The 22,036-nt window shown below is 39.2% G+C and overlaps 1 protein-coding gene and 1 pseudogene across 7 annotated transcripts in view; one reads left to right on the top strand and one right to left on the bottom strand.

Annotated features, from left to right (window-relative positions):
* The window catches only part of TBL1X (transducin beta like 1 X-linked), a 199,109-nt gene that overhangs the window by 139,875 nt on the left and 37,198 nt on the right, over positions 1-22,036 (top strand). For all 7 annotated transcript variants that reach the window (XM_084844235.1, XM_084844236.1, XM_084844238.1 and 4 more), the window contains one exon: positions 8,591-8,695. In XM_084844235.1, coding sequence (XP_084700361.1) covers positions 8,638-8,695 — 58 coding nt within the window. In that variant the 5' untranslated portion in view covers positions 8,591-8,637. The remainder of the gene's footprint in view (positions 1-8,590; positions 8,696-22,036) is intronic.
* LOC146350095 (heat shock protein HSP 90-alpha pseudogene) lies at positions 19,850-20,424 on the bottom strand (annotated as a pseudogene).

Genomic DNA, 22,036 nt, shown 5'->3' with positions numbered 1-22,036 from the left:
CTCTCAGTTCAGATGTCACAAAGAAATAGAGCTGGATGTCATCAGCATACTGGTGACACCTTGCCCCAAACTCCTGATGACTTCTCCCAAAGGCTTCATATAGATATTAAATATCATTGGGAACAGGATGTTATTTACTGTGGCGCCCCTCAGTTCAGCCGCCATGGGGCTGAGATGCAGTTACCCAATGCTATTCTCTGGAACTGACCCTGCAAGTACACACTGAACCACTGTAGAACATTTTTGTGGACCACTTGAAAATTCTGGGGGTCTCAGCTGGTCATTACGTATTTTTTTAACATACGTAAAGTCATATTTCAATTTTTTAAAATTCTTCAGTGCCAGCATTGTACTATAAAAATGAGCATTGCAGGTCCTAGGCTAGGGTGTTGAGAAGGGCTCCTTTAACTTGTAAATTTATAGAGGAAGAATTAGTAGACAAAACCAATGTTGTTTTATGGAAATCATGGCCCAGGGCTTTGTTAGCTTGTTTGATAATCCAGCCTTGGGCAAGATGGCCTTGATTTCTGTTGTCAGAAAAAATGAATCATGTGTAGTGCCAAGTACAGATATTCTCAGATGGTCCATGGAAAGGTTAACATCTGAATGGTGTTTATAGACCACAGTCTGAGAACCTCTCTTCTAGAGTACATTCTCAGAGTCACTGTCTAGACCTGTTGACTTGCATAAAATGAGCACACACTATAGAATGCCAAATAGTCCCTGGTGGATGCATATTGCAGTGGAAGGGTTAGTTGTCTTTCAGCAAAGGTGATCTGCTATTGCAGATCTTTTCTTTGAGGATTCCCTGATAAGTTTCTGAAGAATCCAGGATACCCCATAAAGCAGTTTGAAAACTACTACTCTAAGGAGAAAGGGATCCACTGTATGTCAGATCTGTTCACAAGACCATTCTTGATATAGGATGATCTCAGGTAATGGTGGAGAGTACTGGGGAATTAAGAGCTATACTTACTATTTTCTTCCAACTAATCTCAATATACCGTACAGGAGAGTAGCAGTGGAAAATGGAGAACCCATTTCTGGGATTGAGACCATAATTTTATTGGATTATTAATACCTGCAGCCAACTGAAGGGAGATGATGAGATGAGTGGCAGAGGACTGCCATATATCCATCTGCTTTAGGAAGATTTGTCTGCTCCTAATTTAGCTAAAAAAAAACCCACTACAGGTGGTAGTTTCTTCCTCTTGTGATATCTGTAAGGCAATAGTTGTAGCTGGCTCTTTTTATTTCAACCACAGTTGAACTGTTTCTGCGCTCCATCCAGAAGAACATACTGCTGAATGTGGCTGTATGAAAGGGTTGCATCTAAGGATCTTTTGGAAGCAATCCAGAGTGAATTAATGAGCTAAAGGCTGGGTTCTATGTGAAGGGAATGGTTTTAGGGGAGGGGTGTAGTTGATTGGTAAGAACTTGTTGTAGAACATCTGACTAATTGCATTACTGTCTGATCAGTTTCTGGGTGCTGATCAGAAAGCCTTTAGCACCAAGTTGATTTAAGGTGCTAGACATTAAATATATTGCTTTGATTTTCAATATTGCTTATTTTCAATAAGCACCAGGAGATTGGTGAATTATCCGAACAGTAAAGGAAGTGACTGGAGATTCATCTTGTTATATGAACTAACAGGTGATTTAATAAACTGATATTTCATTTGAAGATGTTGGATTGATTGGATAGCTGATGAAAACGCTCAGAATTAGTGTACTGAGCATCCTATAAGATCACTGATTTGAAAACTAATGAATTAATGGTGATGCTAACACACTAGTGTTTGGATTGTGTTATTAACAATTTATATAGCGCCCATTTCAATTTTTGCTAAATGTGGTACAATATTTACATTTTGTCTGAACAACCATTATCCCATTTTCAGATGTGGAACTGAAGTGGCTCTCAGAACCACATAGTAAAATATTTTAAATATTATAAATATTTTTGTACTTCTGAAACCTTGGGGCTCCCCAAAGCCTGCTGATACCTCTCTCTTGGCTGTGGATAGTGCTGTTTGGCTACACAAAGATCCACATTCAGGGAAAGAGTTCACTATTAGAATATAGGAGTTGGTACATCACTGTGCAGGAACTTTTTCAGATGCCTTTACCTGGTGGGTGAAATGTTAGATATGTTCCAGTAGAGATGGGAAATGGAAAGAGGGGCGTGTGTGCGGGAGCAAAGAGAAGACTAGCAATTTCTTTGCTTCTTTTTTAATAAATAAATAGACTTCTGTTTCTACTTGTATCAGACATCAATGTGATTCTTTGTCCTGTGATGCTTAATTATGGAATGGCACAGAAAGCAATTCTCAGTAGTGCTGCAGCTGTGAATTTACCTCACAAGAGAGAGTTTGGGTTTCTTTTTTCTTTCCCTTAAAAGATTTGAGCAGGTAGTTTGAGTACACAGATCCTCTTATTGTTGCTTAGTGTCCTTAACCTTTGAAATCTAAATTACGGAAACAATTTAAAACAACAACACATGGCTATAGTTCTAAATTAGGTTGCAGTAATGTCTTCACATACACTATTTTTTCGCTGTAGATCCTCAGCTTGAAGTACCAGTGATTGTATATTAATCTCAGGGTATAACATAACTGAATTCCTTGTCCCAAGATTGTAGGGTAAAGTTAGTCTTTACTCTAGCTGTCTCCTAGATTTAAGGTAGCTAAGAATATTTAAAAATGAAACTGCTAGTAAAATAATCCAATGTGAAAAATAACCTGCCACTAAACATCTGTCCTGTCTAAAAATAAAGATGTCCTACATCACCCCAGAAAGTGTTTTGGAAAATAAGCAGCATCTGGCAATTCTATAAATAGGGCAAGACTTGAAAATTCAGTCTTTAAAGGATCTTAGAGAAAGGGGGGGAGAATCAAGGTTGTTGTTGTTTTTAAATATTTTGATTTTATAAAACTTACTTTATACTACCATACTCTATGGCTGGCAACAGTGTGTGTGTGTGTGTGTGTGTGTGTATGAGAGAAAGAAAGAGAACAAAAGGAGGGAGAAAGGATATGGTAGCCTGTGGACTCTCTTAGCAGTACTTATGTGCTTAAGAAACAAACTATGCACTGTTGTAGTGATGCTTACTATCTTCAGAAGTCAAATGTTTAAAACTATAGTTCAAACTAATCAAGATGATAAATGTTTTTTACGCAAGAAAAATCTGAATGAGTTTCGACAAGTTCCCTGATTTTTGTACTCTTCTCTTTTGTCTCAGTTTTTGTTGTTGGGTCATTATGAATTGGTTGTTTCTGAGCAAATGTTTCCTACAGCATCCTGAGAACAGGATGATACCCTGATGATACCCTAACCTAACCATTGCCCACTATAGTCTTTTGCAGCAATTTAAAAACAAATGCATTGTTATGTTAAGATGTTATTTTGGCATAATAATTTTGTCTGTTTTGTTGGAGGCTCCCCCACCCCCCACCCTAATCAGATCACTGCCCCTTAATTATAACCAGGATAGCAGTTTTTAAAGATGGAAAGAGGTCAGTGATAGGTTTTTGCTCCTGAATAGCAATATCATGCAGTTGGAACAGCAAGGGGATATAGCATGCACAGAACAAGTTCTTTATACGTGCTATCTCAGGGTGTGCAGAAGGTTAGTCCACTAGTGGACCTCTGTTTGATTTCAGATGAGTCCAGAATACTGGTTCTGGAATTCTTTCAGACAAAGATAGAAGTGGTGAACCTTGGTCTGATACAACAAAGCACATGTTCTTAAGCTAGATTGCGTAAGGGCTGCTTTCTCTGATTCTCCAAACCATGATTTGGAGAACTGGGAACAACCTCTGTGCTCATGCTGTCTTAATGGAACACTCCCTTGGTGATCTCATGTTCTGCTTAATAGAATGCTTCCTAGTTTGATCAAACCACAGTTTGCTGTCGATATCCAAATGGGAAAACTATGATTGGATTAAGTCCTCCGCACCAGGTGTGTGCAAGCTCAGAGCTTGTTTCTAATCATTCAAAACATGGTATAACTATTACTTTGTAAAATTAAAGCATATTAGTAGGCCATCCTATTATAGCGAAAGCAAAAGTAGACTATGCAAAACTATGCTAACCTGTGCACAATCCCAAAGTAGACTATCCACTGCTATGCCAACCTGTGCAGGATCCCAAGGCACAAGGGGAAATAAAGGCTTCTACATGCACAACTTAACACACATGATCACTCTACACAGAAAACTAAAATGTCCACAATGCAAAGGAAGAAAATATCTATTGCCCTGCTTCTGAATGTACAATGACTTGCCTGAGCAAAATCGGAAATAACTTGGCTAGACTATCTGCTGTGATCACAGTAATGTGTGTATATTAACTTCCATACTCAAGATGTGAAAGGTTATTCATTTCCAAACACTGGTACAGATGATATTACCATTTACCTCTTATCTGTGTGCCTGTCTCACTCTCCATCTTCACTGAACTATTAGCACTGAACACTCTCTGGCATGTGAGCATCCCTGGATTGAGCCATTGCCCATCGTAGTGGTTGATGTACTCTGTTGTCTTCATCCTTATTGTTGATGTGGTGGCACCTGTGGCAGTGTAGGTGGAAGGAACAAAAATCATCTGGTTATTTCTGGCATAGTAATAATGTGTATGGACTATGGAGATACAATCTGATTTATTTATGTCAAGCAAATTCCCATTTACTGTCTTCAAGACAAAGTGTGTTTTTATATCCAGAGATAACTGGAATACGAATAACTGGAATGCTAATACAAAAGAAGAAGTAGTACCTGTTTTGAAGGAATATGGTAGTGTGTGTGTGTAAGTAGATGTATAGATACAATGATTTTCTTTTGGTTTCTAATCCAGTAAGTAAAAGTATTCTAGATCTTAAGAGGCAATAATAAAAAGAAAACGTATACATAAATATTGTTGCCAAGAACAGTATTTTATTAATATTCATATCACTTTGGCCAGTTCTAATATACTATATTTGTACACAGAGAATGGCTTTTGAGTGGGGGAATATGTGTATAAATAGTTAACTATTTCAATATATATATATATATATATACATACACACACACACACACACACACACCCATAAATTATTTCAATTCTACTAACACTCAAGGGTTTAAAAATTACATTTCTTTTTGTTGCTGTCAAAATGAAATTGTTCTTCTGTAAATTGTACCAGATGCAATCTCAAACATGCCAGAAATTACTCAGGAAATCTGTGGAAGACCACACACTAGAATCCAGATCCCTTCACGGCTGTAATGTTCATTCATGATGCTTGGGTGTTGTTCTCTAAGGAAGTATGCATGAGAACATTAAGAACAAGTGGGTTATCACTATAAGGTTTCCAGGGTCTGTAATGTAGAAGGATATGAATAATCAATTACAATGTAATTTGTCCGCATGTATGTCTTCATTGGGCGACTGTTATTTGAACATAGAATACTGCATTGGAATCTCATTTTGTAGCCAGATCTCTGAATACTGAAGAGTACTGAAATATTGTAACTCATGAATATTTTGACAGTTTAATTGTTGTTTTAAACTGAGATGTTGCAAACTAGTATATCACAAGTGTTGTGTCATAAAATATTAAATTCATACTGGGTTATATCCAATTAAGCCTTCTTGCTGATGGAACAGCTTCTGTCAGTGTAACAGTTAAGGGGTGGTTCCTCCCTTGCAGCCCCCCCCCCTTCAAAATCTACCCCTGGGGATTGGCAGGATCTCCAGAGCAAATTTTATAGGGGCATGGTGGGGTGCAGGGATGAGAAAAGGAGGTGAAAGTTCTGTTGCATGATTGGAAATCCACTCACATGATATTGGATTGTAACTTATATAATGTGGGAGTTTTTAAAATGGAAGCATCTAATTGCCACAAATGCACTTTTGTTTGGCTGAATGCATGGTCATCTAAGAGTTTCAGGTTTTGCTAAACTGTCTTGGGGCAGTTTAACAACAAGAAAAAGCAATAACTCCCTGATTCTAAAGATATATGTGACTGTGACAGTGCTCATCATTCTGTGCAAGACTGTCATGTTTATGCTTCATATCAAGTTCAATAACTTGTGTATTGGATTAGTGCCATAGATGGTACCATTGCGACCAAAATGTTGGTAGAAAGGATGGAGAGATTAGTCATGTCCACCACATGCCCAATTCTGTATGATGAAACACCTTTGTGTGATACTGGTATTGACTGAAATGGCCATAGTGGCTGTTCCTGGTTGACTACGAGTGGTGTGCCCTGCTGAGCTGACACAGCACATTGGCACAACTCAACAAGCCATGCTTTTGCACTGGTGTGACAGTCAAATGGGTTGCATTCAGTGGTGCTATCCCACTAGCGCAAAGCTTCTACTGCTTGTGGAAACCCAGTTTTCATCCTTGTACAAGTGTGAAATCCAAGTGTGATTCGGTATGTGCAAGGTATTCTGCAAGGCATCGCACAGCTCATTATAGCTCCATTAGGCTAGGTGTTGCCTGTGCTAGCTGTGCTAGCTGTTCTGTTAGTGGTTGTGCGCAGTTGCAGAACAATGGTAACTCTTGAAATTTTTCTGCTAGTGTGGACAGAACCTTGACAAACTCCTATGGTGTTAGTGTAACATTGGATATAACCCAGTAACCGTATCAAGAAGAATTCTCCGGGTACAGGACAGGGCATTAAGGTAATCTAAGATAACAATGCCATTTTGGAGCAGGGTGTACCCTTGAATACCATCTATTTGTGTCTTTATATACTGTTGAATATTCCTCATGGGCTCTACATTTTAAAGACAATGGGGGAGGGGAAATTATGCACAACCTTTTGATCAGAGCTTTAATTAGAAAAGTAAATGTGTTTCTTTCCAAAGAAGTAAAAACCTGTTAAATAAGGACAAAATACCAGGGTTTTCCTGAAGAAAAAAATAAAAATAAAAAGGGTTTACTTACTGTTTGTATTGTATGAAGTACAAATTACTGCAATAAATAAAATTAATACTTAGGAAGAAGCGTCCTAATTTACCATGATTGTAAAACTGTGGGGGGGAATCAGTCTGAATGGTTGATGAATTATATTAGGACAGTCAAATAAAAGCACCACACAGCTCCAAAGAACTATTCACATAAATAATGCAGAGACATCTGCTAGAGTTATGCATGACCTTCAGCTTTGGGAAAGCCTGTAGATGAGCGTAGCTGACTTAAAGCAGCAGATGCTACTCTAAGCAGCAGGCATTGCTGAATAAGAGTTTCAATGAGGAAAAGGTCTCTTAGTTGCCAGAAAAGAGACACATGCCAGATATGAAGCAAAGAACCTGTAGGAATCCACTCTTTATCCTATAGTTTCGTACAGTTTTTTTGTGTTGTGGTTTTGAGAAGGTGTAATGTAAATATTGGAATTATTGGACTAAATATTGAAAAACTGATACTGTGAGAGTTGTTTGTTTTGAAAAGAAAATAAACATGATCTCCTACTACATTGTGTATGCATAATTACGTATTTTAAAGTACTTATTTTTTATATAAAATCAAAGTTTTAAGCTTATATGATTTCAAATCACTGACCACCTAGTCATGGATAAACTGTTCTGTTTCTGTAGATATTGTTACATTAGTGAATTATGAAACTTGTACTAAATGTGGCTTGTTCACTACACAATAATTGCCATTATTTGATGTTTCAGTGGTGTCTGTGGTTGCGTCCTTACCCAGTGGTGCTGGATGAGCTGGCTCTCCTAGTATCGCTACTTCAGATTCTTTCACTTTTTGCCACAGAAATCCACATTGCGGAGATGACTGTGTAGCTTGCACAGCGTAGGGAAGGTCTAAATAGCTCTCCTGGCACTTTAATGTTGGGTTGGAATGGGTCTGTATGTCCCAAATGGCTGCACCACATTGCCAAATAAGCAAAAGTGCATTATGCCTCAGTAATTTGTTCTAAAAATAGAACTGCTTGTTCCTCAGTATTTGCTTGTGCTTTTTAATATTACATTAACTTAGCACAGGGGTAGGCAAAACATCTGTTGCCCTCCAGGTGTTTTGGACTACAGCTACCATCCGCCCTAGCCAGCATGGCCAATGGTTAGGGAACGTCAGAACTGTAGTCCAAAACATCTGAATGGCACCAGTTGCCTACCCCTGACATAACGACTCAGGGAGTGGATGGTGGAAGAAGGTATCCTGCTTGACCTGTTAAAATAAAGTACGACACAGCTGGAATTGAAGGTTCTACAACTGTAGAAACGGGGAGCAGCCATATTGCTTGGAGAGCTAGAAAATATGAGCTACACCTACAGCTTTGTCTCCATGGCGAGTTCTTGAGTCCCAGAGCCTTGGCCTGCTGGCTTAGTTCTTTTGGAACTGTTGAGCAGCACTGTAGTAAAGCTGTATAAGAAAATATGGGGAAGCTCTTTCAAAGCTTTAAACATCCAAGTTTAGAAGAGCTTGAGGTGCTTCAGACTCTCGTGTTGTTGAACTTCAGCTGTAATTCAGATGTAAATGAAAGCATGTCTAGAGTGTTCCCATATAAACTAATGTTTACATAAAAATGTAAGTGATTATGCATCAAAAGATGTGTTTATCATTCTCCCTCTTTGAACAGAGCGTGGATTCTTCTTGCAAACCTCATCATATTGAGGTAGGGCTAAGATGAGCATAACCAGTGACGAAGTGAATTTCTTGGTGTATCGCTATCTCCAGGAGTCAGGTAACTTGTTTTCCATAACAATGCACTATATGTCTTTGAGTGTTTTTACGAAGTAATTTTACCAGTGATTTCCAAATTACATAGCAAATTTTATCCAAGGCAGATGTAAAATAAACGGTATGTGTTTTTTTTATTTATCCTTGTTACAGTTTGTTTTTGTTAACTCATATACTGTACTTTCCATTCCATTAAAGAAATGCTTGAGGCTGCTGATAACATTTCCATTAAAATCGATCAGAATGCAATAAAAACAATACCAAAACAAAAGCAACCAGGAGGAACAGTCACCACAATATAGCACCAGCACCATAGGGACAGAAGTACTCTATCACTGACCAAAGGCCCTATGGAACCTTTTTTTTTTTAGTCAATCAATGAAATATCTACAAGGAAGAGCGACCATACAGGGTGCCATAACAGAGAAGGCCCTTTCCCCTCCTACATTTCAATTGATTATGGGATGTGGAGCAGGACCTCCCCAAAGGACCTGAACATACAGGAGAAGGCAGCCCTTTAGATAGTGTTATCCTAAACTGTTTGAAGTTTTAAAGGTAATAAGCAGCATGTTGAATTGGGCTCAGAAGCAAATGCAGCTGATGTAATAGTGGAGTCACGTATTCTGTTCCTGTTGAAACTCTCTTTGCTGCCTTCTGTACCAGCTGAACTTACCAAGTGCTCTTCAAAGACAGCACCGCAAAGAGTACATCACAGTAGTCTAAGCTGGATATGACTACAGTATGTGTGAAATGTCTCAACGAATGGATGCAGCAAGCCCAAGCTGTTCAAAAGCACTTCTGGCCACAGCTGCCAATTGGATATTCAGGAACAATGCTGGGTCCAGGAACATTCTCAGATGGTGACTGTAGTAGTTTAAGGGCAGTGCAAACCCATACAATGCAGAAAATCAGTTGTGTAGATGCATTTGATCCTTGTGCAAGGTCCATTTAAAGAAACAATTATGGCTTCCATATGTCTTGGCTGTCCATATATGAATTTGCCTACAGGTTTTATCAGCCAGATAGCTTCACAATCTGCATTCCACCCTTTTTTCTCAATTAAGCATAATTTTTCTACGTATATGTTCTATTATGCTAAACTTTGTCCTCCTCCTCATTTCAGAATCACGGTGTTGCTAGGGTCATGCTGCAAAAGCAAGTCTAGACTCAGTTTCAGTTTTGATTTCTTCTGCTCACTTCAGTATGTTCTTCCCTTACAGTTATTTTATAAAGAAATGTTTGGGAGAGGGGAATCCAGTTTTTGTGGGCAAAGCAAGCAGAAAGTTACGGCATGGAAGTTAGGGGCTATGTTCATGAAACAGGCCATATACATACTCCTGGATCAAGTCTCCCACTGACCAAAACCATTTCTGTCTTGTCTGGATTTAATTTTAGCTTGTTCTCCCACATCCAATCTTTCATCGCTTCCAAACACCAGTTAAGAACTTCTACTGCCTTTCTGGGATTGAATGAGGAAGAGATACAGAGCTGGATGTCATCAGTGCGTTGATGGCAACCAGACACCTTCTCCTTTTGCCTTTTTGTCTCCAAACCTTGTTTCCAGGCCCTTTCCCCCATCAGTCCTGGCTTTCATTTTACCTTATTTAATTGGTCATGAGAGCTGAATTCTAGCTCATTCATGCACTCGTAAGAAAAAAAGTGAAGGTATCTCGAAATGGTAGTAAAATAAAGATTTTTCCTCTAAAGGTCAAGAGATTACAGATAATACCCGTTAGAAAGCTGTTGTTTATTTAATTTTGATACCTTTGGGACATATATCTGCTCTTATAGAAATATAAAGCAGTATTTCACATTATTTGTAAATCTAAACAAATGGCAAGTAAGAGGAATAAAATATGGAAAGGGTGGCTTTAACTGCATTTTGTGAAAGTCTGTGTTTAGTTGTCAAACATCCTGAGAGATCTAGTCTTGTTGGTTAACAGTCTTCATGAAGTAACTTAGTAACTTACAGTACAGTCCCATTTATGTCTACTCCGAATAAGTTCCACTGAGTTCATTGGGACTTCCTCTCAGGTAAGTGTAGCTTCTTCAGATATGCCAGGGTTTGTGACTCACAGGAATCAGCGTGTAGAACTGAGGCTTGTGCTCTATGTAATTAGTTTTGGATTAATAAAACAGGCCTAGTATCAGCATGTGGCACCCTCAGGTAGTTGCCTGGGCAGTGCTGATGCCTGCTTTCGGTGCTCCACAACAGGTGGCTAGGGCTGGGAAGCCACCATTTAAAATTTCCCTTTAATGCCCTGGAGTGCATAACATAGCATCGTTCTGGGGCACTGTAGGAAATTAAAATGGCAATTTCCCAGTTGTCTGTGACTGCTATTAAGTAAACCTTAGCTGGGAGCTGGGAGGAAGGCACCAGTATTGGAAGGAGGTCACCGGATTGCACTTTGCTAAGGGCCCTCCCAACCCGGAGCTGACCCTGAATAGAACCTGTACAATTCCAGATCTAATGGCAGTTGTGCATCTGGCATACAAGAAAATAACTGGTAAAATTGCCACCTGTCTTTAGATAGGGGATTGCTTGGCAAATTTGATTTTGCACGAGTGCTGCCTTAAAAGAATTTAGATAGAATTAGGATTTATTTGCTGCTGCTTAGATTTTTTTTTTTTCAGCGTACGATGAAATGACTCCTGCTCTAGAATCTGAATACTTGGTGAGCAACATGCATAAGAGTCAGCTGGCATTTTTGAGCTACATTTTCCCAGAAGTTAGTTGTCCTGGAAGCTACTGATGGCATGTTTTTAGAAAGACTTAATATCCAAATGGGCAGTTTTCTGTGTCCCAGATTAGGATGAATTTTTTATAAAGGAGGGTTTACTGTCTTGGCAACTGAAAATGCTATGGTGGCTATCTACGGAAAATTTCCGTGTTTGAAAGCCTTGCATAGCTCATTACGTTGTGTCAACAGCGATGGCCTATTCACTGTTGCTCGTTACAGGTAGTTATTATGACTGACTGCAGAGCACAGCTTAGGGCAAAATCTGTTAAGTATAATTTCCTTGCCATAAAGTGAACCTGGATACTGTCTCCATTACCTCCGTTAACCTTTTTTTTCTCCCAAGGAAAGAGCTGAAAAATAGTTTTCATCTGTTTGGGTAAAAGGGGGTCTGTTTTGTGCCTTGGCCATATTGAAAAGATCTCAGATTTTATGCATCAGCATATGTAATTATAATGAATGGTTGGATCTGAGGTGCTCTTACTTTCCAACATCACGTTATACAAAATGGGAAAGAGAATTACTTTAATGGTAATTTTTTCTTTCTAAAAACCTGTAAATAATAAGTAGGTTTATAGAACTGCTAAATGATGCTAATCTAAAATTTCTTTCCCAACTTATTAAACTTATTGAGAGTACTTTCCTAGTTAAAACATTCCCCCCCCCCTTTGATAGATGACTACATTTTGAGTAGTTCTAAATCCTTGGCAGATACTGACGGGGTCAGCTATCCAACTAAAGGGCTGTATATTACACACAGTCACACACACTTCCTTGGTTTTATGAAACTTAGTAGACAGCCATATGTACTGTAATGTTGACAGCTGAATAAAGTACAAAAAGATCCTTTCTTGTCCATTCCCAGGAACTGTGGGATGGCTTGTAATACAGGATGTATTTCCTGGACCTCTGGAAATAATTGTTATAAACAGAATAATTACTATCTTAAAAATAATACAATATTATTTATAGTAGGGGGATAAGGGAGAAGGCTGAGAAAGAATTGCTTGGCCAAAGCCATCTACTAAGGCCTAAGCTACATGTTATATAGGAGATCTGTGACTGAATCTACCCAAATATTTTTCTCTTCTAAAATCAGGTGCAGAGGCCCCAGTGCAGGTTAAGTTGAAGTTCAAAGAAAACGTTAAGATCTCCCATGTAACTTCTAATTTAGTCCCAGCATTTATGGCTTAGGCTTCAGTCGTTTACTCACTTACCTGGGAGTAAGCTCCATTGAACTCAGTTAGACTTACTTTTGAGTAGACATGTACAGGATAGGGTGGCCACATGAATCACCAAAAAAGAGGAAATTATTATTATTATTATTATTATTATTAAATTTATTAATCGCCCATCTGGCTGGTCACCCAGCCACTCTGGGCGATGTACAACATACAATAAAAACAGTTTAAAACAATAAAATTCTACAATAAAAACATTTTCTAAAATACCCTAACCCACCCCAAATGCCTGCCTGAACAACAGCGTTTTTAATGCACGACGGAAGCTCATTAAAGAGGGGGCATGACGGAGTTCCCTAGGGAGGAACTGCATCACCAAAAAAAGAGGACAAAAGAGGTAAAATGTGTGTGTGCTAATTTCAATGTATAGCTACAAATTTAGAAATAATGATAGTAATTTAAATGGAAATACAGTAATTCTCAACCTAGTGTGGAAGACTGACCAGGTGACCTATGTGTCTGTGTCAGTCTGAAGTTCTGATGCTAAGTGTTAGTGGGCAACGGTCCTTGTGGTTCTTTCTCTTTAAACAGGAATTTGAAACCTTAGCCCTTCAAATAGAGGACTTCCCTCTGTAACAGACACATGGTCACCCGAATATAAGATTGCACTTAGTATACTACTTCAGATGTTAAAACTAACCCATTGGATCCAGACTTGATCATACTTAGAGCAGACCCATTTTAATCAGTGGGCCTTAGGTTAGTCATGGCTAATTGAACTCTCACTGATTTCATTGCGTCTACTCTAAGCATGAACAAGTCTGGATCCAACTCACTGGCATTTTAACACGTTTGTATCTTTCAACTGTATTTGCTCGTTTACCTTGCTGAATAAATGCCACTATTCGGCTCTTTATACAGTTGTTAATAAAAAGTTCCAGTTTATCAGACACTGTGCAGACATAAGAAACACTGACACTTGGTGAAGATTATTTCTGTTAGTCACACAATGAATCTGCCCATTCAGAAATGAACTTATTTCTTTGGAGATTTTCAGGGGTTTTTATTACCTTGGGATCTACCATAGACCCCCATAAAAAAGTAGATGCGCAGTGAATCTTAAAATTTGTATATGTTTCAGGCCTGTGTAGGAACGCATTTAACTTGGGTAGACATGCCCATTCTGTTGCATGAATTCTGTAGCTTCCAATCCCAAGATGGATGACATGTAAACAGGGATATGCAGTAACTCATGAACAAAACTCTGTAGATAGCTCATTATGGTGGCAAAATATAAGTTATTTTAGTCAAGATGGGTAGAAGAACTATTAATAACCTGTTTTATGAAAGCTGTTGGGTAAGACACCCTCAGTGGGCCCCTGCCTCAGTGTGTTTCACTGCCGTTGTCACCTGCTGCTCTAGCTCCTCATCCTCTTTCTCATTATGCTACCACTTGCTTGCTTGATCAGTGAACAAATAGGCTGTGGCATTGCTGCTCCTCCTTCTCACCACCACTATTGTCTGGGCCAGAGGAAGAAGCAGGTGAACAAGCAGGTTGCCATGGTGAAGTCGAGCAGCAAGTCCAGGGAGCTCTTGTCAGTAGGCCCTTGCTGAGGTGTGGGCCCTTGTCAGGTGCCCAACCATGCCTACTCCTGACACCAGCCTTATTAATAGCCATTGTTACCATTACAGTATGGTGTAGTGGATAGAGTGCCGGACTAGGAGCGGGAAAACCTAGTCTTGAACTCCTGCTCAGCTATGAAGCTCAGCTGGTGCCTTTTGACCAGTTAGTATCTCTTAGCCTAACCTGCCTCAATAAGGTTGTTGTGAGAATGAAAGGACAGGGGAACATGTATACCACCTGAATTTCTTGGAGGAAAGATGGGATAAAAATGTAGTAAATAAATATTTATTTATTAACCACTGAAATCAGAAACAGTATTCAAACAGCACACGTTTTTGACCACCCCAGCAGTTACTGAAGAGATATCACCACTTGAAGGAGATGGCAACATGTCATGTATGGAAAGAAAAAGTAGATTACATGGTTGATTTCTTGAGTAAAGTGGCTGTTCCCTTTGCTCTTGGACTGCAGCTGTGACAAAATGAGTGGTGTTTTGCAATCATCTAAGTGCCTTATGCCTTTACCAGAAAAAGCGATAACCATCTGTGTGCACAAAACATGCCATGCAAGAATGTGAAAATGCAAGAAGTTCTCAATTATTTGCTGTATTTTAAGTAAGTGAGAATGCATCTTAAATAACAAACCCAAGTTTTAAAAAAATTCTTACTTGCATTTATCAGTCAAAAATGTGTGCAACAACCCTGTTGAGGTAAGAAAAGGTGGCAAAGATATGGTGACTGGTCAAAGGGCACCTACTGAGCTTCATAGCTGAGCAGGGTTTTGAAACAGATTTTCCTTCCCCTAGTCTGGCATTCTATCCACTGTGCCACACTGGTGATGATAGTGGCTATTAAGATTAATTCTACCCATCTAGACTAAAAGAACTAATATTTTGCCACCAAAACAAGCTTTCTACATGCCCTTGTTCGTTAGTATTTCATATCCCCTGTGTGTCAGCTATTTTGGAATATGGCAGCTACTGAATTCATGCAACGAAGTGGGCATGGCTACACAAATTAAGTGTGCTACTGAATGGGCCTGAAGCCCATACAAACCTCCAGATTACCTGCACATCTATTTTTAATGGGGTTCTATGGTAGATCCAGAACTATATCGTATTAAGGAATAAAAGCTGTGTTACCAACCAGGTATGCTCCTCATATTTATTACTTCATTCCCATTTTTGAAAATAATGTTTTAAAAATTCATTTTAGAATAAATGGATTGGCTAAGATTCCTTGGACTAGTAAGATCAAGAGAAGTTAGAGATATGACTTTGTCATGCATTTCATAATAGAATATGCTGAAGAGGAGGAAGGAAAGAAGCTAAGTACTTCATTAAATACTTAGGTAAGTACAAGGGTAAATTTCTAGAGAATACAGTATAAAATAGGAAAGGAGAAGGGGAACATTTGTGTCTTTTCCCCATAATGCTGTTGGAGCAGTGAAGTTCTTGTGACATTAGACTCTGGGAAGGAGGAAGGACTGTGACTTCATAAATGTCCAATAGGTTGGATGTAGGTGAAACGGGAAGAAGCTGAGAGCGAAAAGGGGTGGGGATGAAAGGGGAAAATGTGTGGTTATCATTGCCCCTAGAATGTAGTTTTTCTATTTTGGCCAACCCATTTAAATCCAACGATAAGAGGTTTCAGAATCAATCTGATTTAATATTCTAGGGAATTAATTTTTGCATGGTGCCTTTGGCAAGTTTGGAAAGCTGACTGATACAGACCAAAAGTGAGTCAATAGATACAGTATTTGAGCATACCTTTCTGTTGCAAGGGATGCATCCAGTTGCAGATGCTGTTATTTCCTTTTAGCCCTCAAGGCCACATAAACCTTAGATGTGGGGCATATCATTCTGGCTGGATTTAAATCTAGGTTTGCATTGGCATAATCCTGGATTTATGCCCATCCTTACAACTCTTTCTGTGTGGGGGCCTACCAGACAACTCAACAGCCATTCTTAAGGCCATTTCAGTCTCTAGACAGGAGGATATGTTTCAGGGCGAACAAAGCTATTTTTGTGCTGCAAGTATAAGAAGTAAATGTGAAATTTTTCTACTCTGAAATACTTTTCATTGTGCACAGCTGTGAATTGGGGCTTTTTTGTTTTTGTTTTTAGAAAGATGTTTCTTGTTAGGCATCTAACAGGTCTGTCACTGCTGTTTAAAGTGTGGGGAAATTATTTATTTCCAGGATCTTGTTACACCATTTCCTCTTCATCCCCCCTCTCACACTGTCTCAAAAGGCACTCCCAAGACCCAGATGTTCTACTATTGAAGATATTTTCCAGTAGATATATCTGGTTGCTTGGCAAAGCAGCACCAGCAATTGAAGCTACTCAGGACTGGAGATAGAGTTAGGATGCTGACTCAGTGCCACTTTTTAGAAACCTATTTGTGACTGCAAATCCTTGTGTAAGACTCATTTCCATAGGTCTCAGGTGTTCATATATGAACTTGTCAAGAGATTTAACAGCCAGTGAACTTCCTAATATGTGTTCGACCCATTAAAAAAACTGATCATGGTTTGTTAGCACAACTGGGTTCACACAATACAGCAACCCGTGATTCAACAACAACCCATGGTTCAATGACAACCCACACTCAACCCATAGTCTGGCTTCTTGTGTTGTTTGAACCTAGCTATAGTGCTTTTGTTCTCTTTTACTCCAGTGTCAGTGCAAGCCTCTGGAGTTAAAAAGAACAAAAGGCATAGCTGCTTGCCATTTGTTTAACATAATGTCTGCTTTGGGCCGATGTAATATGGGTGAAAGTTGATCTCACATACTGAATTGAATGAGTGCAGTGGGTGACATTAGAGCAACTCATTTATTTTAATTTTTATTCCTTCTCTCTTCCTCCCATGGAGAGCATGAAATATTCTATGAGCTCTCCTTTTTTATATATCTCTTATGGACTCTAATCTGCTTTTTTCTTTCTTAAGACTGCTTCTTAGAATATTCCTGCCACCCTCTGGGTGATGGATGCTTCATAAAGTAAGCCATTTCATGTGTACCAGATTGCCATGTGTATTAGTTTCTACTACTTGTCTCTGCGCTACTGTCAGACATTGCTGGTGGCAACAGAACACCGCATGGGGACATCTATTCAGCAAGCTAGTATACTCAAAACAGCGCTCTGCATGGAGTAGCTGCCATGCAGAGGCCACCTCAAGCAGACTTCCCACAGTGGTTGTATCTTGAGAACTGGTCCTTAGTTACACATTCATTTCTTACCTGCTGTGGCAAATATGTTCGAGAACCCCAGATGTACAGATAACACTTAGTATGGGATACCTAACAGATAATCATCATACTGTTGTTCTCAGTTTACTTTTTACAGAACGGAGTACACACAACTCATCAGTTAATTGTAAAAGCAGCACGCCTGTAGAATTAAATGGATGTCTCTTTAAAACATTCAGAAGTGGATCCACCACCAGTCCCTGCATTTGTAAAAGACACACAATTAATTCTACATGTGCTTGCACCTCCTTGCTGGATGCATGTGTCTTGTACTCAGGTATTTTTTAAAGAATTACTTTTCTCTTTATATGTGAGAGCTACTCTAAAGGAAGCCCTGCTGTGTTTTCAGTGTAAATTAATACACTGGAGTAAAATAAAAAATAAAAAATTCTGTTTCCCCTTTCTCCATTTTCCTCACAGGGCATAGTCTGTTGTAATGCCATGAAATATTTATGAAGGTTCCGTCCATAGGAAGTTTTCAAACAGTGCTGTTTTCTTGAGGCAAGTGAGATACCACTTTTTCTGAGACAGGAGCTGCAGGACCTAGGAACAGGAGCAGCACTGGCTGTTAAAAAAAAAGGCACAGACATGCTAGAAGCAGGCACCTGGTTGGCCACTGTGCGAACACAATGCTGGGCTAGTGGAACTTCATCTGATCCCGCGCGGCTCTTCTTACGTGCTTAAGCTGGGCGTCTGGGACAGACAGCAACGAGCTAGAAGAAAGAAGACATTGAAATTTTCTTAGTGAAGTGGATGTGCAGACAAGCCTTCGATTCCAGTAATCTACAATATAGTGATTTCAACACTAAATACTTTTTAAGGGGCTTTGTGTAGTTCCATTCCTTCCGCTCAAGAGATTTTTCTTTCGTTTGAAAACAAGGAAATTGAAAATATCTCCTACTAATGGCTTCAGAAATGGACTAGAAGTTTTATAGAAAAAGAAAAGGAGATTCTTTTCTAAAAGGCCATTGACTTCATTGGATTGGTTACATGCATTTTCAAAGACAATGTACTTCACAGTGTGACAGGGTGCTATTGCAGAGGGAAGCTGTATTTACAGGCGCAGCTTATAAACAATACAAGCTCTTGACAGGTGGGGACATTCTCACTTGAGACTTTTTTGCCTGTTTCTCCATTCGAAGACAATTTCCTGCTTGAGGCAGAAGCTGTGTTTTTTTCCCCCACATGCCTTTGTAATATTAGAATAATGGTGCTTCCAGACAGAGGACTAGCTAGGGGTGTATGAGTAATTTGTTTCAGTTCTTTTTTTGACCAGAATTTATCCAAATCACTCCTCCTGGAACTGAAGGTGGATCCAAATGCAATGTGTGGTTGATGTCTGTACTTTTTAAAGCTTGCAATGTGATTCGTGCAGCAATTTGAAAAATGAGTACATTTGAAAAATTCATATATTTCAAAAAGGTGCACCAACACACTTTAGTCAATGGGAGAAAATATGTACATTTCAAAAAAGCGTACAACTGATGCATCAGTGTGTAAAAATGTGTACAAAAATGCACACACATCTTTAATGAAAAGAGAGAACGAAGTTTGCAATCTGATACAGACACAAGTTCGAAAGAGCTTTGAGGTGGAAACCAGCAAATCTCAGTGAGTTTGAGCTTTACTTATTCGCACATCCCTCCTTCTACCAGTCTCCATCAAAACGTACTGCAGCTATTCCATCTTTTCTTCCTTAACGGATTTTTTTTCTGGTAAGAAAAAAGATGTAAGAAGCAGTAGGAAAACACAGAAGGGTTACAAATTGATGATCACATCGTCTTGATCCACTGTTAAATTCCATAAATAAGGCAGAGCGATTGCATAATAAAATGTTGTCTGGAAGCACCCTAATTCTCCAGGGGAACCCTGGGTTACCACGCTCAACTGCCTGGCTCCTCCCATGTTTTTATGACATGGATTCCAGTGGAGGCTTATTTCTTTTTTTAACACCCCCCCCCCCCGGGCGGGAGAGTGAAATTTCAGGAAAAAAACAGGTTGGAGGGGGAAGCTTAAACCCTCCTCTCTCAAAGTGCCATGGTGCCGATCGAAATTGGGGCCGTGCATGCTTGCAGGAGAGAAGGGAAAACAATCATGTATAGCTTCACCATGCATGATTAGGAGGACATTTAGTTTGGCCCCAAATCTGAGCATTCTGTCATACAGTTGGCATCTGTCTGAGGATCCTTTGGATTTAAGCCAGAGGAGAGGAGTCTCATACAGTGAAATGAGCAGATCTCCAGCAAATACGTCATCCTTGACTGCTTCTGTGTCTCAAGAATGGAATGGTTAGAGTATCTATAGGTGCTTCTTGTTAGCTATATTGCTTATTGTGGAGTTGTCCCTGAATGCTTGTGCCTCCATCTTAGCAGTTCAGGCATATGTACTTGTCATGATGAAGCACTGGGAAGTCACTAGTCAGCAGAAAAATACATCCTTGATGACTACACCTTCCGCTATTTTCAAGTACACTTTAAATTATCTTGCAGATAATTTCAAACATAGCTTTCTGCTCCTTTTGGTTCTTCTCCTTTTCATCTTCAGGCTACTCCAAACTGCCTTTTGTTACTGAAACCGAAGTCCCCCATCCCCCCATGTCTTTAGGTGTTATTCACAATAGTCATCAATAGGCTTAATCATGTAGATTAATTCTAAATTATATTTTAAAAAGCGGTCTACAAAAGGAAAATTTGCTATTCGATCTTTGCTTTCACACATAGTATAGCATACACGTTTCTAACTGTGTTAATCCAAACACAGTAATCTTTTAGTAATACCATCTCATCCCCAGATGCAGGAGTGTAATATCTCAACAATTTCCTGCGATTCTGGAAATCCTCATGTCTGCCAACCGTAATGAGTTTGGAGAACTCCTTGTAGAACATCTTGTAGTTCATCTTCTGCCAATTCTGTAAAGAGTTCTAAGTAGTTCTTGACCAAATATCAGAGTCATGTTCTGTTGTAACATTTCACCAGAGATATCCATAGCAAACACGCTGTGCATGCCTCATTTGAAGGACTATTCCTGTATGAACCTATCCAGGCACCAACATCAGCCACAGAAGCCCTACTCTCAGGCCTACCATCAAAGTAACTTAGATTAGTTGGCAAAACAGACAGGACCCTTTCAGTGCTGGCCTCATCCCTGTGGAACTCCCTCCCATGGCATATGCGTTTGGCCCCCTCTTTAGTTACCTTTAAAGGGGCCTTAAATATCTTGTTATCTCAATCTACTTTTTAGTTGTTGATGTCGGTCTTGAGTTTGAAAATTGTTATAGTTCTGTGTTTTTATCTCTGCTGGTCTGGATTGGGATGTTTTAACACTTCTGACTTAAGTTTAATGCATTTCATATGTGTTTGATATTTTAAATTACTTCTATGATGAAATATTCAGTTGTGTTAAACTACTTATACTAGACTAGTTATACTGTAAGCCTCTTTGTGGACTATCTGCCTGGAAAAGCAGGATATAAATACTTAAATAAATAAAAATAAATAAATGGGGATTAGTTCTGAAATGCAACTTCTTGTCTACAGAGAGATGCTTTACTGCTAGGTGGTCTTTCCAGTTGTTGGTCAGACTAGTGTAAAATTATCTGTGCTACTCATTAGTAATGACATCTGAGTTCCTGGTCCAAATTGTTTTCATCTTGTTGCGCTCTTCCTTGCCACTTTTCTTTGACTTTCCTCCTCTTTCTTGTCACCATCTTTCTTTTCTCCTCTCCCTAATCAGAGCCTATTCTTAATCTGTGACTTACCCTGCAGCCTTTTCCTCCTCCTCCTTCTCCCTTATCACCTACCTCCTTATGTTCTTTCTCAGTTCATTGGATAGCCAGTTACCTGAGAACGCTTCTTGACTATTTCCTTGATTTATTTGTTTATTTATATAGTCTGCCCAATAACTTATCAAATAATATCAAAAACAGTAAATTGCAGCATTAAAATATTTTCACCAGCAGAGAAAATGGTAAAACCAATATAGCAAAATAGGGCCTTTTCCTATATGCTTCTGCCCGATTGCCAAGATCACCTTTGGAGGCTGTTCTCTGGGTGCTGCCACCCACAATGGTGTGATGGGGGGCTACCCGGAAAAAAAGCCTTCTCTGTAGTGTCCCCACATCTGTGGAATGCCCTTCCCAGGGAGATCCACCGGGCATCTTCACATTTTGACACCAGGTTAAGACCTTCCTCTTCCAAGAGGCGTTTAATCTTTAATGTGTTGCTCTGGTTTTTAACTTTATTGCTGGCTCTTTCATATTTTAATATTTTAATATTTCAGTATGATATTTTTATTGTTGCATTTATTATTTTGGTTTTACTGTATTATTTTGGTTTGGTGTTTTTTTTTTATGATTGTAAACAACCCCAAGTTCATCTGCCATTGGGGTGGGATATAAATGTGATAAATAAATGCATTCCAAATCTGACATCAAGAGCCCAGATTATAGAAACATAATTTCAAAGTCCTGGGTGAATTAAAGTGTTCTTCACTGGTGCTGAAAAGGCCATAATGAAGGAACTATGCAAGCCTCTTTGGGCAGAATATTCAACT

Source organism: Heloderma suspectum, chromosome 3, assembly GCF_057233095.1.
Source record: "Heloderma suspectum isolate Gila_16-S chromosome 3, 16-S_ref, whole genome shotgun sequence".
In the NCBI taxonomy this organism is placed as follows: domain Eukaryota; kingdom Metazoa; phylum Chordata; class Lepidosauria; order Squamata; family Helodermatidae; genus Heloderma; species Heloderma suspectum.
The sequence above is the reverse complement of the archived record's forward strand: the minus strand, read 5'-3'. Positions and strand labels throughout refer to the sequence as shown.